This window comes from Hyaena hyaena, unplaced genomic scaffold (genome assembly GCF_003009895.1).
Source record: "Hyaena hyaena isolate Hyena2069 unplaced genomic scaffold, ASM300989v1 scaffold_203, whole genome shotgun sequence".
Lineage (NCBI taxonomy): Eukaryota > Metazoa > Chordata > Mammalia > Carnivora > Hyaenidae > Hyaena > Hyaena hyaena.
This window is the reverse complement of record NW_024080835.1, coordinates 1,664,240-1,683,373: the sequence shown is the minus strand read 5'-3', so window position 1 is coordinate 1,683,373 and position 19,134 is coordinate 1,664,240. Positions and strand designations below refer to the sequence as shown.

Genomic DNA, 19,134 nt, shown 5'->3' with positions numbered 1-19,134 from the left:
ATGAATTACCATGCCATCACTCATGTTCATGTTAATTATCAAAGTAATGTTGAATTTATTGCCCCGCCCCCGCAAAAAAAAAACATTTCAGGGAAGTAAAATTTAGATGTTTACTACACTACATGGTTACTGAACACTTCTAACCATTTTTTTTTTCCTCTTTAGGAACAAACAAAAAATGCCCAGTTCATCATAATTTCTCTTCGAAATAATATGTTTGAGATCTCAGACAGACTTATTGGAATTTACAAGACATATAACATAACAAAAAGTGTTGCAGTAAACCCAAAACAAATCGCATCTAAAGGACTTTGTTGAACTTGTTTATACCCAGGATTCCTCAAATGGAATCTGCATAGATTCAGCCTATTGTATTAGATTTTTTCTTTGTAAAGGATTATAAATTATATGAAGTATACATTTCTGGATCGAATAACTGATTTTTATGCTATTAGGAGACATGTTATAAGTCTAATAGTCTCTGTACCTGCTTCTTAGGCTGTAAGAATTTGACAATTTGGTAAGCAGCAGCAAGCTACGGAGAAAAGATGATGCCTGCAGGATCAGGTGATTTGCCCTTAGTCCCAAGTTGTTGCCAGCAGACTTAAAAGTAAGTTTGTTGATGAGCAATAAAGTTCTGAACTCAAATTACGTTAACCAGGAGGTAGCATAGCATTGTGCATCTTTGACCTACACTGGAAAAGCCTACCGACTACTTAATTGAATAAATCCTTAAGGTAGTCTATTTAATTCACTAGACAATTGCTATATCTATAACCCAAACACTGGGAACAGTTTTTTAAACTGTTGTGAATTCTGCATGATGAGAAATTAAATATTTTCTATGCTTTTCTAAAACTTGTGTTTAAAACTTCCTAAAGAACCAACAAATTGAGACAGTACCTGAACATGAATAAGGTAACTCCTCAGTTGAAAAGGAATAAATACCATCATTGCATCATAAAAGTAAATATGTAGGAGTTAACAGCTTCCTTAGTAGAAATGGAAATTATGTGCTGCTTGCATATTCAATTACCAAGGGTTTTTTTCCCCCCCGTTTTCCACACTGTATTAGCTCGGTGTTACAGTGCTTCTGAAAGTTGCAACCACTTGGTTTTCAAGAGGAATTTTGGTATTGATCAAAGTCTTTGCCCTGATTTCTAGATACTGATCCTAAGGAGTTAAAACTACAAGCTCTCTATTCAGCAACAGTTGTTTAGGAACTAAAAAAATCCAACAAAGATGGTTTGTATCATAACAGTCATTAAATATGTAAATATATTAGCATGTACTTAAATAAAGCAAAATCTGAAACTCCAATGTGGTCATTTGTTTTAAATTAAGATTACAGTAGGAAAAGTAGAACTGTAGGTAAGAGCAGTGGTAAGTGGAACTTAATATTCTTATTACATTTAGTTAATTCCCCTATATGAAAATTCCAAAGATAACTACTCTTGAATTTGAGCACCTTATTAAGCCACTCAGTACAAGTGAAGTAGCAAAATAAGTTTATTACAATATTTTGATATACATAAAACTTAGAAATATATCAAGATTATAGACTTTAAATTTTACAATTTCATACTCCTGGTAAAAATTATAAAACAGGCAGCATGTATAAGAATCAGTTATTCTGTACTATGTTCATGAATACTATATAAGATACATAATTTTGTCTACTAAGAACTGGCAAGTTACAAAATGTTGGTCAGACAAAATGTTCATAGGTAAATCAATTTTTAGTTATAAATGATTCTTAGACATAAATTAGAAGCCTTATTAAAAATAATACTGGCTTTACGCTTTGATAGCATGACAGCAGGAACACAAAATACATGTGTTCTCCCATATGCTGGCTCTATGGCCTTGGGCAAATTATTTTGGGGATCTATAAAAAGTAGATGTTAATACCTACTTCAGTAAGTGCTTGATCCATAATGTCTAACATTTCAGTGCTTATTAATACATGTACTCAAAAAGTACATGGCATTTTTTTTGTGACTAAAATTTATTGCAGCTTCAGCCTAATGTTATTAGTGTACATTTCAATACCTCCAAAAATGTTCTTTGCCCATGTGACTGTAAGTTGTGTTAGATAACTGATTCTCATCATAAATTTAATACAGCCATCCATCTTTGTGTTAAGACTTACTCTCAGTGTAGGGGCATCTGGGTGGTTCAGGCAGTTGAGCATCCAACTTCAGCTCAGGCCATGATCTCCTAGGGAGTTCAAGCCCCATGTTGAGTGCTATGCTGATAGCCCAGAGCTCAGAGCCTGCTCATGCTTGCTCTCTCAAAAAAATAAACAGGAGTAATTTAGAGCTATAGCTATGTTAATTCATATCTTCTCTGTAATCTAGGACCGGGAGCATTCCCTAATAGGACTAGAAAGTCTCTGAGCTAGGTAGGTTTCCTAGGGAATGGATCCAAGAGCAACAGCCGATTTGGGATTTCTGGAATGCAAGTAACTTTATACTTAACGGTTCTATGGACAAAAGAGCCAAAAGTCTTACCACAAGCACAATTCCAGTCCCTGTTAACAATAAGGGAACTAATCAAAGAGTTGACTTAATAGCTACACAGACTCCCATTTAAGCAAAATTCAAGAAAAGATTAAATTATTGATACTTTGATATTCACATAAGCAAATGGCAGAAAACTTAACATTTCTAAGACAAATACAATAGTTAACATGAGGCAACCTAATCTAAGGAGAATGACTATATCAACCGCATACTAGTCTAGTAATGTTTTCAGAGTTTTTATCCAAAAATTGATTTGACTGGCAAGACTAAATAAAGCACTAACCAAAAATCAAATTTAGACAGACCATTATTTGAAAAGAGCACTGTTCCCTAACACTTCCAAAATCAGTAGTTAGGAATTAATGTTGATAGATTTAATGCAGTGTTTATCTAAAACTAACGTATCGTGTGTGTTTGATCAGAAATATCCTTAATGTAAGCAATCCCTCACCCCTTTTAGACAGGTGCTTGAATTAAAGCCTCTACTCACCATCCTTGTTTCGCCCATTCAAAGGTTTTGGGCCACATTAAATAAAGGTATATATGCACTTTAAGGATTTTGCCATCTTTTAGCCTAAAAGTTATGCAGACATAACTGCAACACCAACCACTGCAGCATAAAATAATAATGCTAAAGGACAGTATTGGTACACAAAGGTTTTGCAATGTCACAGCAATAAAGTCAGCCTCAAGCAAACAAAAGGGGATAGTTTTAACTTTAGTTACTAGACAGTATCCTAGTTTAGACACATTCTGTATTATTCCTAACTTTGACACCTTTTCCATCTAAGAGAAGCATGGACAGTTTTAACATTTCTATGTATTTGTATTTGTTCCAACTCTGATAGTTTAGTTTGCTATTTATCTGTTAACCCTATTTCTCCCTTTAGCAATGGTTGTTAGTCTGTGCTGTACAAAATAAGCCTATTTAAACAATTCAGATTTGAAGTTTCAACGAGAAACTATTTTCCACATGAATTCCTTCAGTAAATATAAAGTGTGACATAGCGTATTGTTTAAATCATGCAAATTGTTGGATAAACTTTGGTAAACAGATAGAGAGACTTCAGAAAAACATATTGAAGTGATTTCATTTAAAAAGGTTATTATGTGTTGGTTAAAAAAGAGGATCAACATCAGTATCACTGAAATTAATGTAACTATAGCAATGTTTAAAATCTTAAAAAATTCGATTTCTTTTTCATCCTTATCAGGCCAGGAACATGGCATCCTCTTTGAAGAAATTTTCATTTCAGGAATAAGCATTTTCTTAATTTGTCCAATTTCTGTTCTGCTCCAGTCTTCTTTCAATATTTGGCTTACTCGAGGATAAATTTCAACAGGGTAAGCCTCAGGAAGTGGTCTTTGTTTCAAAATCTGTACATGTTGGCGGATATCATCAACTCTTTCAAGAAATTTCAGTGGAGACTCTTCCTGTAAAGATGTTGTCAGTGTCATTAATTCAAGCTGCTGCTCTCTTATTTCTTTCATTCTTTCAATTTGTGGAGTGTATTCTTGATTAATCAGATTGTTAACATTACCAAGAGCAGCTAGGAAATTTTTTTTCTTCTGTTCTAATGTATCACTAAGCTCCTTAAAATACTGGAGAACAACTTCCTTATCACTTTGGACCATCTTCTCTGAATGAGATTTCTGTTCTTCCAGCTTTTCGATAAGACAAGTAAGATCTGTCCAGTGTGTGTCAGTTAACTGTTCAAGCAGTTTTTGAGGCGTATCCTTTTCTTTCAGATAGGCACTCTGAAGATCATCAATGGGATGACCATGATGTTGCCCTATGGTAAGGCAATGACCACAAACTAATTTTTTATCTAGGAGACAGTAAACATTTAATGGTTGTCTGTAATGTTCAGGACAGGTAATGATATCTGGATGGTCTTCTTGCTGGTATTTTTCAATAATAGCCCTTAATGCAAAATTAACAGGTAAAGATTCAATACCAGTTGGAGCAATTTCAATAATACTTCTGCAGTTGGGGCACTTGAGTGGAATTCGTAAAGGTCTCCATATATAAAAGTTCCCAGATGCTTGAAGAACATTTTCCAAGCAATTTCTACAAAATGTATGAGAGCATGGTAGTACACGAGGATCTTCAAATATACTGTAACAAATGGGGCATGTTAACTCGTCCTCAAAATCGTGCATTTCCTGTCAAGAGAGAAAAGTGTTTTAAGCCTACATACAACAAAGACACTTGTACATACTATAAAGTTTCACGTGTTAACCTCAAAACTATTAATACACTATGCTTATCATTTAAAAGACAATAATCAAAATGTTTAAGTTTTTTTTTTTTTTTTAATGTTTTTTATTTATTTCTAGGAGAGAGAGAGCATGAGCAGGGGAGGGTCAGAGAGAGAGGGAGTCACAGACTGAAACAGGCTCCAGGCTCTGAGCTGGCAGTCAGCACAGAGCCCGACGCGGAGCTCGAACCCACGAACCGCGAGATCATGACCTGAGCGAAAGTCGGACGCCTAACCGACTAAGCCACCTGGGCGCCCCAAAATGTTTAAGATTTTTTAAAGGCAGCTTTCTGAGTAATACAACTCCTAATATGTAAGATAGACTGATCATTTTTAAGTTTACTCACCTTGGGACAAAAAAACATGCTAAACAATTCTAATTTGTAATAAATTCTTCAAATTAAAGTCACTTAAATTTGTTTCTTTGCAAAAGTAAAATTCAGTGTTCTACTGAAGTCTACTTAATGATAATCCTTGCAATATGTGCTAAAATCAAAACTGTACACAAATAATGAAGTCCTAGCCACAGCAGACAAGACCAAATAGACATATTGGTAAGAACGTTAAAATGGTCACTATTTGCAGATAACACAATATTTTATATAGAAAACCCTAAAGACTCCCGAGGCCCTCCCCCCCCCCCGCCAAAATTTTAGAATAAATGAACATTCAGTAAAGTTGCAGGATACAAAATTAATCTGTTGCATTCCTATACATTTATTAACAAAGTAGCAGAAAGAAATTAATACCCACATTTACTAGAATAAAATACCTAGGAGGAAGCCAAGGAGGTAAAAGACCTGTACTCTGAAAATTATTCAACACTGATGGAAGAAACGGAAGATGACAGAAGTTGAAAAATATGCCATATAGGAAGATTATTATTAAATGTCTATAATACCTAAAGCAATCTCCAGCTTCAAGGTAATCTCTATCAAAATACCAGTAATACTTCTCACAGAACTAGAACAAGCCTAAAATTTGTATGGAACCACCAAAGTCCCTGAGCAGCCAAAGTAATGGTAAGAAAGAACAAGGGTGGGGAGTACTGCAATCACAGGTTTCAAAAGACTACCAAGCTGTAGTGCTCAGTATGGTATGAAAACAAACAACACTCACGGGCAATGTGTGGACAAAGGAGACCAGAATATACATACATTAAGGAAAAAAATCATCTCTTTTTTTGATGATTTTGGGAATGATGCTGGGAAAACTGAACAACTATGTGCAAAAGAATGAAACCACCACTTTCTTTACACCATATACAAAAATAAAGTGGACTAAAGACCTAAACATAAAACCTGAAAACTCCCTTAAAGAAAACAAAGTAATCTCTGGGACATCAGCCTCAGTGACATTTTTGTAGACAGGTCTCAAGGGTAACCAAAACTAAAGTAAATTAGAAATACACAAAAATAAAGTCTCTGTCCAGAAAGTGAAAAGGCAGTGGAAGAAAATACATTTTGCAAATGATACCTGATAAGGCGCTAATCATCTAAAATCTATAAGGAACTTGTATAACCCAACACCAAAAAGCAATCCAATTAAAAAGTGGGCACAGGATGTGAATAAACAGGTTTCCAAAGACATTCAGATGGCCAATAGACACTTGACACAATGTTTGACATCACTGCTCATCACAGAAACACCCCTCAAAAACCATGAGACCCTAAGTTTGTCAGAATGGCTAGTAGACAAGAAATGAGTGTTGGTGAGGATATATAAAAGGGTATCCTGCATTGTCAGTGGAGTGTAAATTGGTGCAAACACTGGAAACCAGCATGGAGGTTCCTTAACTAAAAATTGAAATCCAATACAACCCTGTAATTCCACTACTACATATTTACCCAAAAAAATAAAAACTAATTCATGGGGCGCCTGGGTGGCTCAGTCAGTTAAGTGTCCAACTTCAGCTCAGGTCATGGCTGAGGTTCGTGGGTTTGAGCCCCTCATTGGGCTCTGTGCTGACAGCTAGCTCCAGCCTGGAACCTGCTTCAGATTTTGGATCTCCCTCTCTCTGACCCTCCCCTGCTCAAACTGTCTCAGAAATAAATAGAACATTAAAAAAAAAAAAACAAAAAAAAACCCCACTTAATTCAAAAAGATATATGTACCCCATGTTCACTGCAGCATTATCTGCAATAGCCAAGATACAGAGGCAATGCAATTATCAATAAGTGAATGGATAAGATCTGGTGGGTATGTGTGTATGTATATATAGATATATTATGTATTTAGATACACACAATGGAATAACAATCAGCCATAGAAAAATTAGATTTTGCCATCTACAACAACATGGATGGACCCAGAGGGTATTATTAAGCTAAGTGAAATAAGACTAAATACCATGATTTCAGTTACATGTGGAAATCTAAAAATCAAATGAGCAAACAAAAACACCAAAACAGACCCACAAATACAGAGAACAAACGGGGGGGCTACAGGTCAAGGTGGGTGGGGATGGTGAAATGGGTGAAGGGGCTTGGCAGTGCAGGCCTTACAGTTATGGGATAAGTCACAAAGATGAAAGGTACATCATAAGGAATACAGTTATTGGTACTGAATAGCATTATTACATGTATTAGCACGGTAGCTGCACTTACGTGATCACAACATAATATATATAGTTATTGAAACACTATATTGTATACCTGAAACTAATTTAATATGTGTCAACTAAAAGGTTAGGATTTTTTTTTTAATGTTTTTTTTATTTATTTCTAGGAGAGAGAGAGACAGCGTGAGCAGGGGAGGGTCAGAGAGAGAGGGGGTCACAGACTGAAATAGGCTCCAGGCTCTGAGCTGGCAGTCAGCACAGAGCCCGACGCAGAGCTCGAACCCACAAACCGCGAGATCATGACCTAAGCGAAAGTCGGACGCTTAACCGACTAAGCCACCCAGGCGCCCCTAGGATTTTTTTTAATGATGCAAATACAAGCAAGATTACACATTTCTCCTAAATAACAAATTGGGATTGGCAAAATGATAGTCTTTAATTAAAAAGAATTAATATCCCCAGTTGGATCAACCACAGTTTCTAAAGAAAAGTATTAAATTTCTCTAGGGGCACCTGGTGGCTCAGTCGGTTGAGTGTCCGATTTTGGCTCAGGTCATGATCTCACAGTTCATGGGTTCAAACCCCATGTCAGGCTCTGCTGAAAGCTCAGAGCCTGGAGCCTGCTTCAGATTCTGTGTCTCCTCTTTCTGCCCCTCCCCTACTCATGCTGTGTCTCAAAAATATTTAAAAGTTTTTTAAATAAATAATAATTTCTCTAGTAACTGCTATTATAAATTTCTTAGCTTCTTGAATTGAAATACTAGTATTTAAAGCCCAGAATCAGCATAGTGTAATATTCTAAAGTAATAATTTGGAGATTTGGAAGGGAAAACTTTTCTTTAATGTTTATTTGTTTTTGAGAGAGACAGAACCTGAAGCAGGTTCCAGGCTGTGAGCTGTCAGCACAAAGTCCAATGCAGAGCTTTGAACCCTTAGTCCTTCCAATAAAAATCCGTTTTAAAGATCAAATGTTGATTGGGGTTAACTAGGAAATACTGACCAGTAGAGTTAGTGGTAAAGAACATTAGTCCTCTTTACTTAATGAAAGAAACCCAGCAATAGTAACCTCTTGGCAAGATATTTTTGACATTTCCAACAACAGAAGCCTGAAATTTTGCATCCTACCTCCTAAGGTCTTAGTTTGTACCTATTCTCAAATGCAAGCCACAATCTTCAGGACCTACTTAGTCCTGATAGAGAAAAATCAAGTTACACCACCATTCAGAGAAACTTAAAGAGAAAAACAGAAAGCCCAAGTCTCATCCATGTAAAATATAAAGGTTACACCAAATGATCCTCCACAAAATTTTTAAGATTAAAAGTTTGCGAAGATGTCTACAAATAATTCTGTACTTTTAATAACTATTAAAAACCTCTTTAGACTTTTGGCTCTATGCTCTTTCATCATTTTGGAAATCAAACTCTTATTCAAGTCTCCAACTGGGCTCTGCCTCTTCCCCAACTTAGAGCCCTTATTATCTCACTGAATGCTGTACTGCCAATTTATAACACTTAACTGGAGTTTAAGAGAATTTTATAACATTTACCTATGTATTAGGATGTAAGCCTGCAATAAGGGCAGGAATTATGTCTAAACACAGAACTCAACACATAGTAGGTAGTCACTCAATACTGATTGGATACTACCCCTTAAGAGAGCAATGTTAATGAAATGTCAGAGCTTAGTTTTTTTATGTAGCAAAATCTCTGACTTTGTTTAGGAAAAGCTATAATAGGAAAGTCTGTAAGTCTATCAAAAAATATCCCATTCAGATTGACAATATTCAAAGCCTAATGGGCCAAAATGTGTCACATAGATAGTAAGGTTAAACTGTGAAGCACTCCAGGAAACTATGGTAACTGGGCAACCGTACAGAAGATGACATTCATTGCAGGTAAGTGCAAGCGAACACATGTTGGGAAGACTTTGTGACTTTACGCTATGCCTACGGAGAGCTCCGTAATCACACAAAAACCATCCATGAAAACCAACCTGTTTCTCGGAGGATTTTAGTGATGTCAGAATTCATAATGAAAGAATAAACAAAATAGCACTTTTCAGGGAAAAAACAGCATCTGACCAGTAGACATATATTCTATTTAGATATAATACTGGAGCTATTTAATGTTTTAAGTACCACACTTAGGCCTAAAACAATCTAGCCTCTTCCCTCTAAAGCCCCATATTTGTCAAAAGCTAGAAAATATTTTTGAGAACCCATTTAGGGACCCCAAAAGCTCAACTTTGTTTAGAATGAAGATATTCACAACAATACTGAAAGAAAATGTCATCTCTTGAATTTATATAAAATAGAAAGCAAATATGGTCTCAAACGTTAACTTTCATATAATTAGAAATTTGTGGATAGCTTGAAGATACAGAAATCAAATCCTACTCTTGGACTACCCTCTTCTTGCTGAGTTATTAAAAACAGATTTTAAGCAATAAATTTATGACAAGTCAGACTGGTTAACAGAAGCAAGCCTGGTTGAAAATAACTCTGGAAGGCCAGCAACTTTCTGACTCCGGTTACTGCCTGAGAAACAGAAGATATGGGTGGTTCCCATGCTTAGAAACTAATTCTTCCAGACACTAGTATGGCATTTTACCCACCAGAAGTTTTCCATACCAGCCCAGCCTATTGGGGAGGGAGGGCAGGAGAAAAAACTTTACCTGTGTGTATTTTCTAGGATGAGTAGATCTTAGATTTAGCTATGCACTATATATGAAACACCACTGGCAGTGAAAGGATGGCCTCAAAGTTCTCAGGAAAAAATGGCTTCCAACCTAAAATTCCATACCTAGAGGAACAAATTTTGAGGGTAGACTGAGGATAGTTGACATGAGAGGTCTAAAAATGAATACTCACCCTCCCTTTCTACTTCAGGAAAATAAGAAAAGCAAGAATTCTTACCAGGTTAATGGTGGAATTAAGTCCAGGACAAGTGTGCAATGTCAGAGAACAAGTCATCTGGAAAAAGATGATAGATCCAAAAGGAAGGTCTTTAAGAAATGGGACTGACAGACTATCTCGTTTGAACAGTGAAAGGTAATGACAAAGCTAAATTTTGGGAAAAGGGACTGAATTATATGGGGCATTCTTGGGATTGTCTCTCTGCACCCCCGCCCCATCGTCTCTCTCAAAATAAAAAAAGTTTGCCATTTGTTCTGAAGATAGTATAACAAGATTCCAAAACCTAACAAACACAAAATATAAAAATAAGACATATCAAAAATGGGTACTGATCTACAATCCTGAACACAATATTAGGAAAAACAAATCCAGAGTACATTAAAAGAATACAGTACAATGACCAAAATGAGGTTCTTCCCAGAAATGTAGAGTTAATTTAATAACAGAAAATTACTCTGTTAGGTCAAAAGAGAAAAACTGTATGATCACATAAGATGTGGAAAATGCACATAATAGAAGAGAGTTAAGTAAGCAATCCACAAAGACAGAAAGTGAAATGGTGCTAGTGGAGAGTTATTGTGTAGTTCCAGTTTGGGAAGATGGAAAAAGTGCCACCAATGGATGTGACGTTGAACAAAAATGTGAATGTACTTAAGGCCACTAAATCATACACTTAAAAATGGTTACAATGGTACATTTTATGCATATTTTCAACACAATAAGAACTTTTTTTAAGTTTTTGCCTATTACCTAGTCTTTCCTCTGCCAAATTAATTGTAGAATCAATTTATATTATTTTACACTTTTAGAAAGCAAAGAAGTAAAATAAAAGTAACCCATGTACAATGTTATTTTCCTCCAGTGAGTACTAAAAGCCCCAAAACAATGATAACTTATTTCAAGATTTCCTGCTTCCCTTTTTAAAGTCACCAAGAAATAAATACAAAAAACTCATTTTCAGAAAAAAATATGAGGCTAAATCATCCACTTAAAAGTTATTTCACAAATTTCTTGTGTTTACGTGTCAAAAATAAACACACTTCTGAATTTCTAAACTTTTTATGCAGTCTTTGTCCAGAAAACTGATTTCCTATGGAGTCCCACAATGTCTAACTAGCATATTATGAATGGTCAGTACTGATAGATTACAGAGATTTGGGAAGATCTCCAAATTCTCTAGATTATGGAGAATCAAGGAATACAAAAAAATATCATTTTCCAATCTATTACAGTTTAGTGTGTAAACTACTTTTTAAGTTTTAATTCACTAATAAAGCCTTTCATCTCTAAACATGAACAGTAATAAAACATCCATTACATTTTACAACCTCTGAAGAGAAATTATGTTTACCACATTATAGAGTTAAGTGACTTGCTTTGGAACTTAGTGTGAGTCAGCAATAAGTCTGGAAAAATTCTGATTGGGTCTCACATCTTTTGGCCCTAACTGATACAAAGCACATTTTATGCAATTCAAGTTTACTTTAGGGGTGCCTCGGTGGCTCAGTTGGTTGAGCATCCAACTCTTGATTTCAGCTCAAGCCTCACACTGGACTTGGTGCTGAGCGTAGAGTCTGCTTAGGAGTCTCTCTGTCCCTCTCCCCTGCTTGCAATTCTCTCTCCAAAATAAAAAATAAAAATGCTTTTTTAAAAAATTACTTTAGAAATACAATTGTGCCATCTATATACATAGGCAAGATTTTAAAAATACTTTTATATATATAAACACAAAAATAATGAAGGATCACCAAAATTAAAAAAAAAAAAATCCTATGGTCAGACAGGACTTCAACTCTGCCCATTTGCACTTGTTCTTGTATTCTGACATTAACCTATTTCCCCAACCTAAAAAAGAAACCATTTATGCAATTTAACCAGGAACTGAAATGAAAAATTAGGGTTTTCATTGCTTTTTTCTTAACACTTTTCACAGTGAAAATCTATTCGGTGGAAAACATCCAGCAATATGTCTGCGGGAAGGCAATATTTAACACTACCTAAAATCAAAATTTCACCTTGCCAGACTAGGTAAACTGTGGTACCTTACTTTAAAGGATAGCTATATAATCATCAAAAGAATGCAAACTGGTATGTAAGTGGATAGTAAAAAGGTGTCCAGGTAACTTAGTAAATGCAGCTTGCAGATCTGTATGTATAAAATGATACCATTTGCGTGTTTAGATGTACACAAATCCTTGTAAAATTTCTGAAAGAGGATACATAAGTGACTAAGGTGTAATTCAAATGAAGAAGTTGTTTACTTTTCATTTTATGCTCCTCCTAGATGGCTTTAATTTTATACACTAACATGTCTTTTTCAAAAGATTAAAGAATCTCAGCTTACACTTTAAACTCAGAAACAAATTACTGAAAATTTATTTTGTATTCACTTACTGTTTTAGAGCTTACCTATTTGTTGATCGTCTGGCTTAGCGACTGAATATACTTTATCTTCTCCAACTTTTTCAGATTCTGTTATTAGTATCTAAAATTAAAATAATTTTACCTTAATGTTTCAATTTACATTCTCAAAAAATATGTTAAATTAGACATCATAGGAATGGTTATTTCACTCTTTGATGTTTATCTCCCCTGTACCTCACTGTGTTTTTATAAAAACTGTGACAAATATCATCAGTTACTGGCGCTGGAGAGGTAGCACCTGTACCCTGAAAACCCCAACAATTCTGTGATCAAATAAATTGTCACAAAGGATCTCTTTGTAGCGTCAATACGAACTCTTGAAAATGTTGGTCAACAATGGTGATGACGGAACAAACATCCACGCTCATCTGTGGCTGCTTAGAGTTAACCTGGACACAAGAAACATCCATGGGAGTGAAAGTTCTTGCCAGCTTAAAATTATAAACATTGATTGAGAGCATTCCAATCAATAAGTCCGTACATCTCTCAGTTCTGCCACTTAAATGTTGTGGGACCCTGAGTCAGTTTTTCCCAGTGCTTCTCAGAACTGAGGTTTCACACTTGTAAAAATAGGCATAATTAAACCTACTCTGTTAAGGGAGCCTCCCTCCTAATGCACTTCCACCGCCTCGGCGCCCTCCACCGCCAAACCACGCGAGGCCGACCAGTTCTGTGGAGGGCGGCTCTTCTCGCCCTCACCACCACAAACGGCTGCCCCGTCACAGAAATGCAGTTCCATACCGGAGGGAGGAAAACGAGATTCCCCAAAATCCCCCCATTCGCGACAGGAAAGAATAAACGCGGGATTCATGCCCACCCCTCTCCATCACGCCCTGGACTCTTCTCCAAACACACCTAGTGTACCAGCCTGTGCTACAGGGGAAGAAAAGACCCAGAGACACATTCTCGGACCCGAAAAGCCGCTCCTTAGACTCACCGCCAAGAGGAAGAGCCAGCTCCTCCACAGGCTGAAACAGCTCTACGGCCTCCAGGCTGGGCGTCCCCGAGATGCTCTGCGTCCCCGCCCTGCTCCGCCCTGAGGGATTTCAGGTGCCCAGATGGGGCGGGGCCTTGCGGAGACTCAGGACGCAGGCGCAGTCTCCCGGCAACTTTCAACTGCGCAGCATCCGCCAATCGGAAAGCGCGCGGGGCAGCTGTTCAAAAGTAAACTGCTCGCAGTGCCTGTGGAGACAGAGACGGAATTGCAAGGGCTGGTTTCGAGCTCTGGGCCAGCTTTCCTGCACCTGCGCACTAGGAGGGCCCCCCCCTCCGCCCCCGCCTCTTGGAGGCTCTGAAGGCACGCGGTAGGAGGTGCTTCAGTGCGTGCGGGCCCTTCCAGCGGCCAAAGTCGTAGGCTGGGCTCCCTCGTGGGGAAGTGAGATTTTGTCCGCGGCTCCAGGAGAGGTGCAGTCTAGCGGCGGCTGACGGTTTCTACAAAAATGTTTCACAGGACTGTGTTTTACTTGGAGCCAATCCGGCACAGCTGACTCTAGACTTTAACGCGCAGCGTTTCCCATTGTTACTTCACAGGTTCCCTGCCAGGGGAAGTTTCCTCCCCCAGCCACCCCCCCCTTGAGAGCACACGCACACCAGTGCGCAAGCTCCGTCCCTCCTCCCTCCTGTCCGACCTGGACCCTACCAGAGTACGTGGCTGAGCCTAGGGGAGGGGTCTTCTGATTATCTACAGTTTTCTTGAAGAGAACTTATTCTGAGCCATCTCCCTAGTCTCCCCCACCTCCTTTTCCAATTTCATAAAATTATCGACTAGAGATGACTCTTGCTCAGAATTCCTGATTCAATCTCTTCACCGTATTTCACCTTAAGCCCCTAGGATCAGAAAACATACAGTTAGGTAGTCCTCTTCCCTTTTTTTCTTGAGAAACTTTATCTCGCTGTAGCTCAAGACTCATCACAGCTTCCATCTCTTTAACTGTACTGAAAAGTCATTTACCGCTGTGCCAAATAAAACAGGCTTGGTATACTGTATATTGCCAGTACATTCAGGTATTAGGCTCTTATACATTAAATTATAGAAGAATATAAAACATAGTATGAAACAAGATAATATCTGTGAGTGCCAACTTCAGATGTCTTCACCAATCCAGTTACTGAAAGTTGGCTTTTGATGTATGGAGTCTGTCAATATCACAAGATTCCCACTGTTACATGATGGTATATATCCATTTCAGCTTTATTATGGATATACATTTTATATTTAAACACTGGTTTCATCCTGATTTTTGTTAGTTTTCTGTCAAAATAATATGGATATCTCTCCTTAGCAATAAATGTACTACTGTAAAAATTATTCTCTTTAAAAGAACTGAACCAGCGATATAAACTACGGATTTGGGGTGATGTGTCAATGTAGATTCATCACTTGTAACAAATATACTATTGTGGGATCTTGGAATGCAAAGGCCAAGAAAGAATTCTTGAGACATTGTGTGGTGCAACTTAGTAAGCTTATTTAAGTAGCACAGGGTCAGGACCCATGGGCAGAAAGAGCTGCACTTCTCTATGAAGTTGGTGGTTATATGGTTAGTGCTCAAGGGGGAGCGGACGTACATAGAGTGTTAAATCATAAATGTTTTCTTTGAATTTCATCTCCTAAAACTACTTTCCCAAGATGTCTCCGATCCTTATCATTCAGCTCAATATTAACTAATGGTGAGATGTGCAGACACTCATGAGACCCTTCAAGAATGTAGCAACCAGTATATATTTGATCCTTATCAAAACTATGCAGGCTATAGGTCAGCCTAGTGGGCTAAAGGTGAACATTTTTCTGCTTCTATCCCTCATTTCCCACCCTGAACAATTTTAGTCCTTAAATCTTTAAGATTGTTGAAGGGCAAAGGGCTCATCTTTTGAACTTCTTCGAGCTGACAGAAGAAGATGGTTGTAGAGATGTCCCTATAGACTAAAATTGGTCACTATCTGTTTCTACAAGTAGATTACAGAAGGCCACTGCTGTAGAGTCCATAGTGAACCTCCAGATAGTAGTAAGGATTACCTGTCAGCTGGGTGAAGGAGTCAGGAATTACTTGCTTGTATCTCGACAATAGGACAGAACAAAGCAAATGAGACAACGCATTAGTATTAATATTATAATGAAAATAAGAGCAATGAGAAGACCATTTAGCATGGACCACAGTTCACTTCCTGACCAAGAAAGTAATCAGTCATGAAGTGGTAGTGTAGGGTCTTTAAGAGCCAACAGTTTGACTATTGCTATCAGTAAGTAATCCTGTTATATTTTTATTAAAATCTGGAATGTAGACAAAACATGCCACTTTAATAATGGCATTCATTCCTGCTTATGCTACTGTTAAGACATCTAATGCCATTCTATTTTGTAGAATTGCTTTACACATTTGAGTTACTTTAATGTTTAATAATGTAATGCTATTTTGAGAGTCATTTAAGGCCTTAATTGTGTATTTATCAAGGACCTCTGTGTGCCATATGACATCTTCTAAACCTACCGGTGGAAGAAAAATAGATGTCAGATGCTCATACCAATGGAACACAGATCTTGTCCATTGGTGCTTTAAATACGGAAGATTATCTGGACTTATGATAGTCCTAGTGCTATGGCCATGCATCTGGGCATAACCCATAGTACATCTTCCAGTCCAGCCTGGTGGAAGCCAGGGCCACAAACTGGGTCACATAACCATTAATAACCGTTGTGTTTCATTAGATGCAAGATATCTGATGCCTGGCTGCCCCTGTCCAGTCAATAGCAAACCAGAACATTGCCTATAACATAATGGTATGGTCACAGACCTCTTGGGGGGAGCCATTCCATTTGGCAAGTACTATTGGACCATGAATCAGGAGTATGGCTTTTCTGTTCCCATCATAAAAGGGCCTTTTGGCTTAGTTGTCCTTTTGTAGGAGTAAGCCACATAGATCTATCCCATGTTTGATATAATCCTTCCTGGGTGTATCAATAAGAAGGACTATGTAGTCAGGAAATTTATTGCCATGAACCTGTTTGTGGGTTGGCATATTCAGTTAAAATTTTGGCAGTTTGAGGATAAGAGAAAGGCTTCCATTGGCCTGGAGAGTCCCATGTAACATTTATCATAGGCCAACAAGAAACATTATTTTTAGTAATAGAAATACACCTATATGTGCTGGTATGGGGGTGACTTCATGTTGGGTTTGGTTAAAGGTGGCCACTGTATGCTTTGCTAAAGGCTCTACTTGTAATTTTATATCAATAGAGATGGCTCCTGGGATCAATAGGGCTAAGGGATAAAACCATTAAGAAGCCTTTTTTGCCTTATGTCTAGCCTTAATATCTTAATTACAAGGAGTTCCTGGCAGGTGGGAGATGACTTGTCTCAGGAGATAAGGGCATCCCTACATGCATTATCCAATCAGATTATAAGGAAGGTGGGGAGCATCCATTATCATCACAAGTTCATAGTTAACTCCATGGAGTCGGGTATGCTCTGACTTTCAAGGAGCAATTTTGTTATTCCAGCCACATAGAATCGATCAAGGTGACAGCTGAGTTATGCAATTGTTGGGGAGTCCATCCCATTATCCAGCTGTTTAAATAATCATATGCCCATGAGGTCCCTTTTATTATCTCCATAGAGTAATAAGTAGAAAGTTTATCTATATATGAGCTATTATGGCAATTATGAAGTTCTCCACAAGTAGTCTAGCTTAGGCAAACAACAAACATTTAAAGAGAATTAATCTTCCTTAAATCCATAAGGATGCATTATTGAAACATAATATTTCTAAATTCACCCTTATTTCCAGAGACGGTAAAATCTAGACTAATTCATTTGTAAAACAGTCCAATTATAACAAGCTTGGCCTGATTATTTACATAAACTCAGCAATAATAGTGATTGATCATACAGATCTTTTAGAATCTGCTTTGCCAGGACTCTATATAAGGAATCTTTATTTTTTAATTATTTATTTAGAGAGAGAGAGAGAGATCGAGAGAAAGAGAGACAGAAAGAGCATGAGCTGGGTAGGGGCAGAGAGAGAGGGAGAGAGAGAATCCCAAGCAGGCACCACATTGTCAGTGGGGAGCCTGATGGGGGGCTCAATCCCATGAACCATGAGATCATGACCTGAATCAAAAATAAGACTCAAACACTTAACTGACAGAACCACCCCAGTGCCCCTATATAAGGAATCTTTAGATTGAACTTTTGACAGTCTCTTGAGGCCATAGCCAAACCAAATACTTGTCATCAGACTTTCCTGCAATACCTATAGATTTGGATGTATCCCTCTTCTCGAGGTCCCCAAAATACCCTGAGATTTCTTGTACCTGGCAGGAAGTGACACTCTTTACTCGCCTGTTAAGGTTGCTGGGAACTCTGTAAGCAAGGTATCAGGCTAACATTCTCAAGGAGCTTTATTGGCTCCATAAAGTCACCTTTATTTCCTTAGAGCTGTCTGGTCATATCTCAGTCTATGCATGTCTCTCTCAAATATGACATTCCAGTCAAAGCCTTGGTAATATAACCAATGTTTCCAATGGTGTGCTATTACAAGGAGAACAGATACTTATTGAATGTACACAAATAATTATAATTGCCATGGAAGAAAGAATACTCATTGAGAGTTTCTGAATTCTAAAAGGTTCAGGTAGGGAGAAAAATTAAATGCTTCAATTTGTTCATAAGGGAATATTTTATCATATTTCTCAATTCATTCCATCCTATGTTATTAGGATGGAATTTTTGTTCAGTTTGAATGCAGCTTTCCCATTACTTCTGGAAATTCTTACCCAGTTGAGTTTTATGATTTTAAAGATATCAAAAACCTATGTTTGTCAAAAGTTCTTTTTATGAATCTCCTTGAAGACAAAACATATTTTGCAAGAGCATCAGAACAATAACTATAAATGACCAAAGAAACAACTCAGAAATGGACATGGTTAAAAATCTGATAGGAGAGTTCATTATAATGTAGCTGAAAAAGAAATCCAGTTATTTCTGTAGTGCACAACATTTCAAGAATTCAAGTAATGACCTTATACCAACAGCTATTAAAACGTCAGGAATTTCATACATTTTCTAGAATAGTTATAGCGACAATATAAGGCTTATCATTATTGGTTTGGCAATACTTTCCAAGTAATTTAACATACCAAATAAACAAGCCTAATTTGTCAAAAAGACTTCATTTACAATTCAAATTACAGGGGATTCTGTTAGAAACCTTAGAAAGTTTTAAAGCACATGCCTAAATTGGATTACAGGTCGTTATAAATCCAATTTAACCAAGATGGCAATAAGGGATTCTACAAAAGATTATACAATCATTAATAAAACTTAGTCCTTTAACATTGAGGAGTTTTAACTTTCTTAAGTAATCAAAGACCTGAAAAGACAAAACAAAGTTGCAAGATATAAAATCAATTCACAGAAATCAGTTGCATTCCTATACACCAACAACGAAGT

At 37.2% G+C, this 19,134-nt stretch overlaps 2 protein-coding genes across 3 annotated transcripts in view; one reads left to right on the top strand and one right to left on the bottom strand.

Annotated features, from left to right (window-relative positions):
* The window catches only part of SMC4 (structural maintenance of chromosomes 4), a 43,746-nt gene extending 43,089 nt beyond the window's left edge, over window positions 1–657 (top strand). The window contains exon 24 of the mRNA XM_039241955.1: window positions 166–657. Within this exon, the coding sequence (XP_039097886.1) occupies window positions 166–318 (153 nt within the window). The 3' untranslated portion in view covers window positions 319–657. The remainder of the gene's footprint in view (window positions 1–165) is intronic.
* Window positions 658–2,238: 1,581 nt separating this feature from the next.
* On the bottom strand, window positions 2,239–14,650 carry TRIM59 (tripartite motif containing 59). 2 transcript variants are annotated; one of them, XM_039241983.1, is made up of 4 exons: window positions 13,623–14,650; window positions 12,671–12,746; window positions 10,262–10,318; window positions 2,239–4,691 (listed from the first exon to the last, which is right to left on the bottom strand). In XM_039241983.1, exons 3-4 carry the CDS (start codon window positions 10,316–10,318, stop codon window positions 3,477–3,479), a joined length of 1,272 nt encoding a protein of 423 aa, XP_039097914.1. In that variant the 5' UTR covers window positions 12,671–12,746; window positions 13,623–14,650; the 3' UTR covers window positions 2,239–3,476. The 2 variants fall into 2 exon arrangements, with proteins under 2 accessions (XP_039097914.1, XP_039097915.1); XM_039241984.1 differs by lacking the exon at window positions 10,262–10,318.
* Window positions 14,651–19,134: the final 4,484 nt, after the last annotated feature.

Coding starts and splice junctions, on each gene's coding strand:
- TRIM59 (XM_039241983.1), bottom strand. CDS start 10,318: ATGACTTGTTCTCTGACATTGCACACTTGTCCTGGACTTAATTCCACC. Junction 4,692..10,261: donor TTAATTCCACCATTAACCTG/GTAAGAATTCTT, acceptor CTCTCTTGACAG/GAAATGCACGATTTTGAGGA.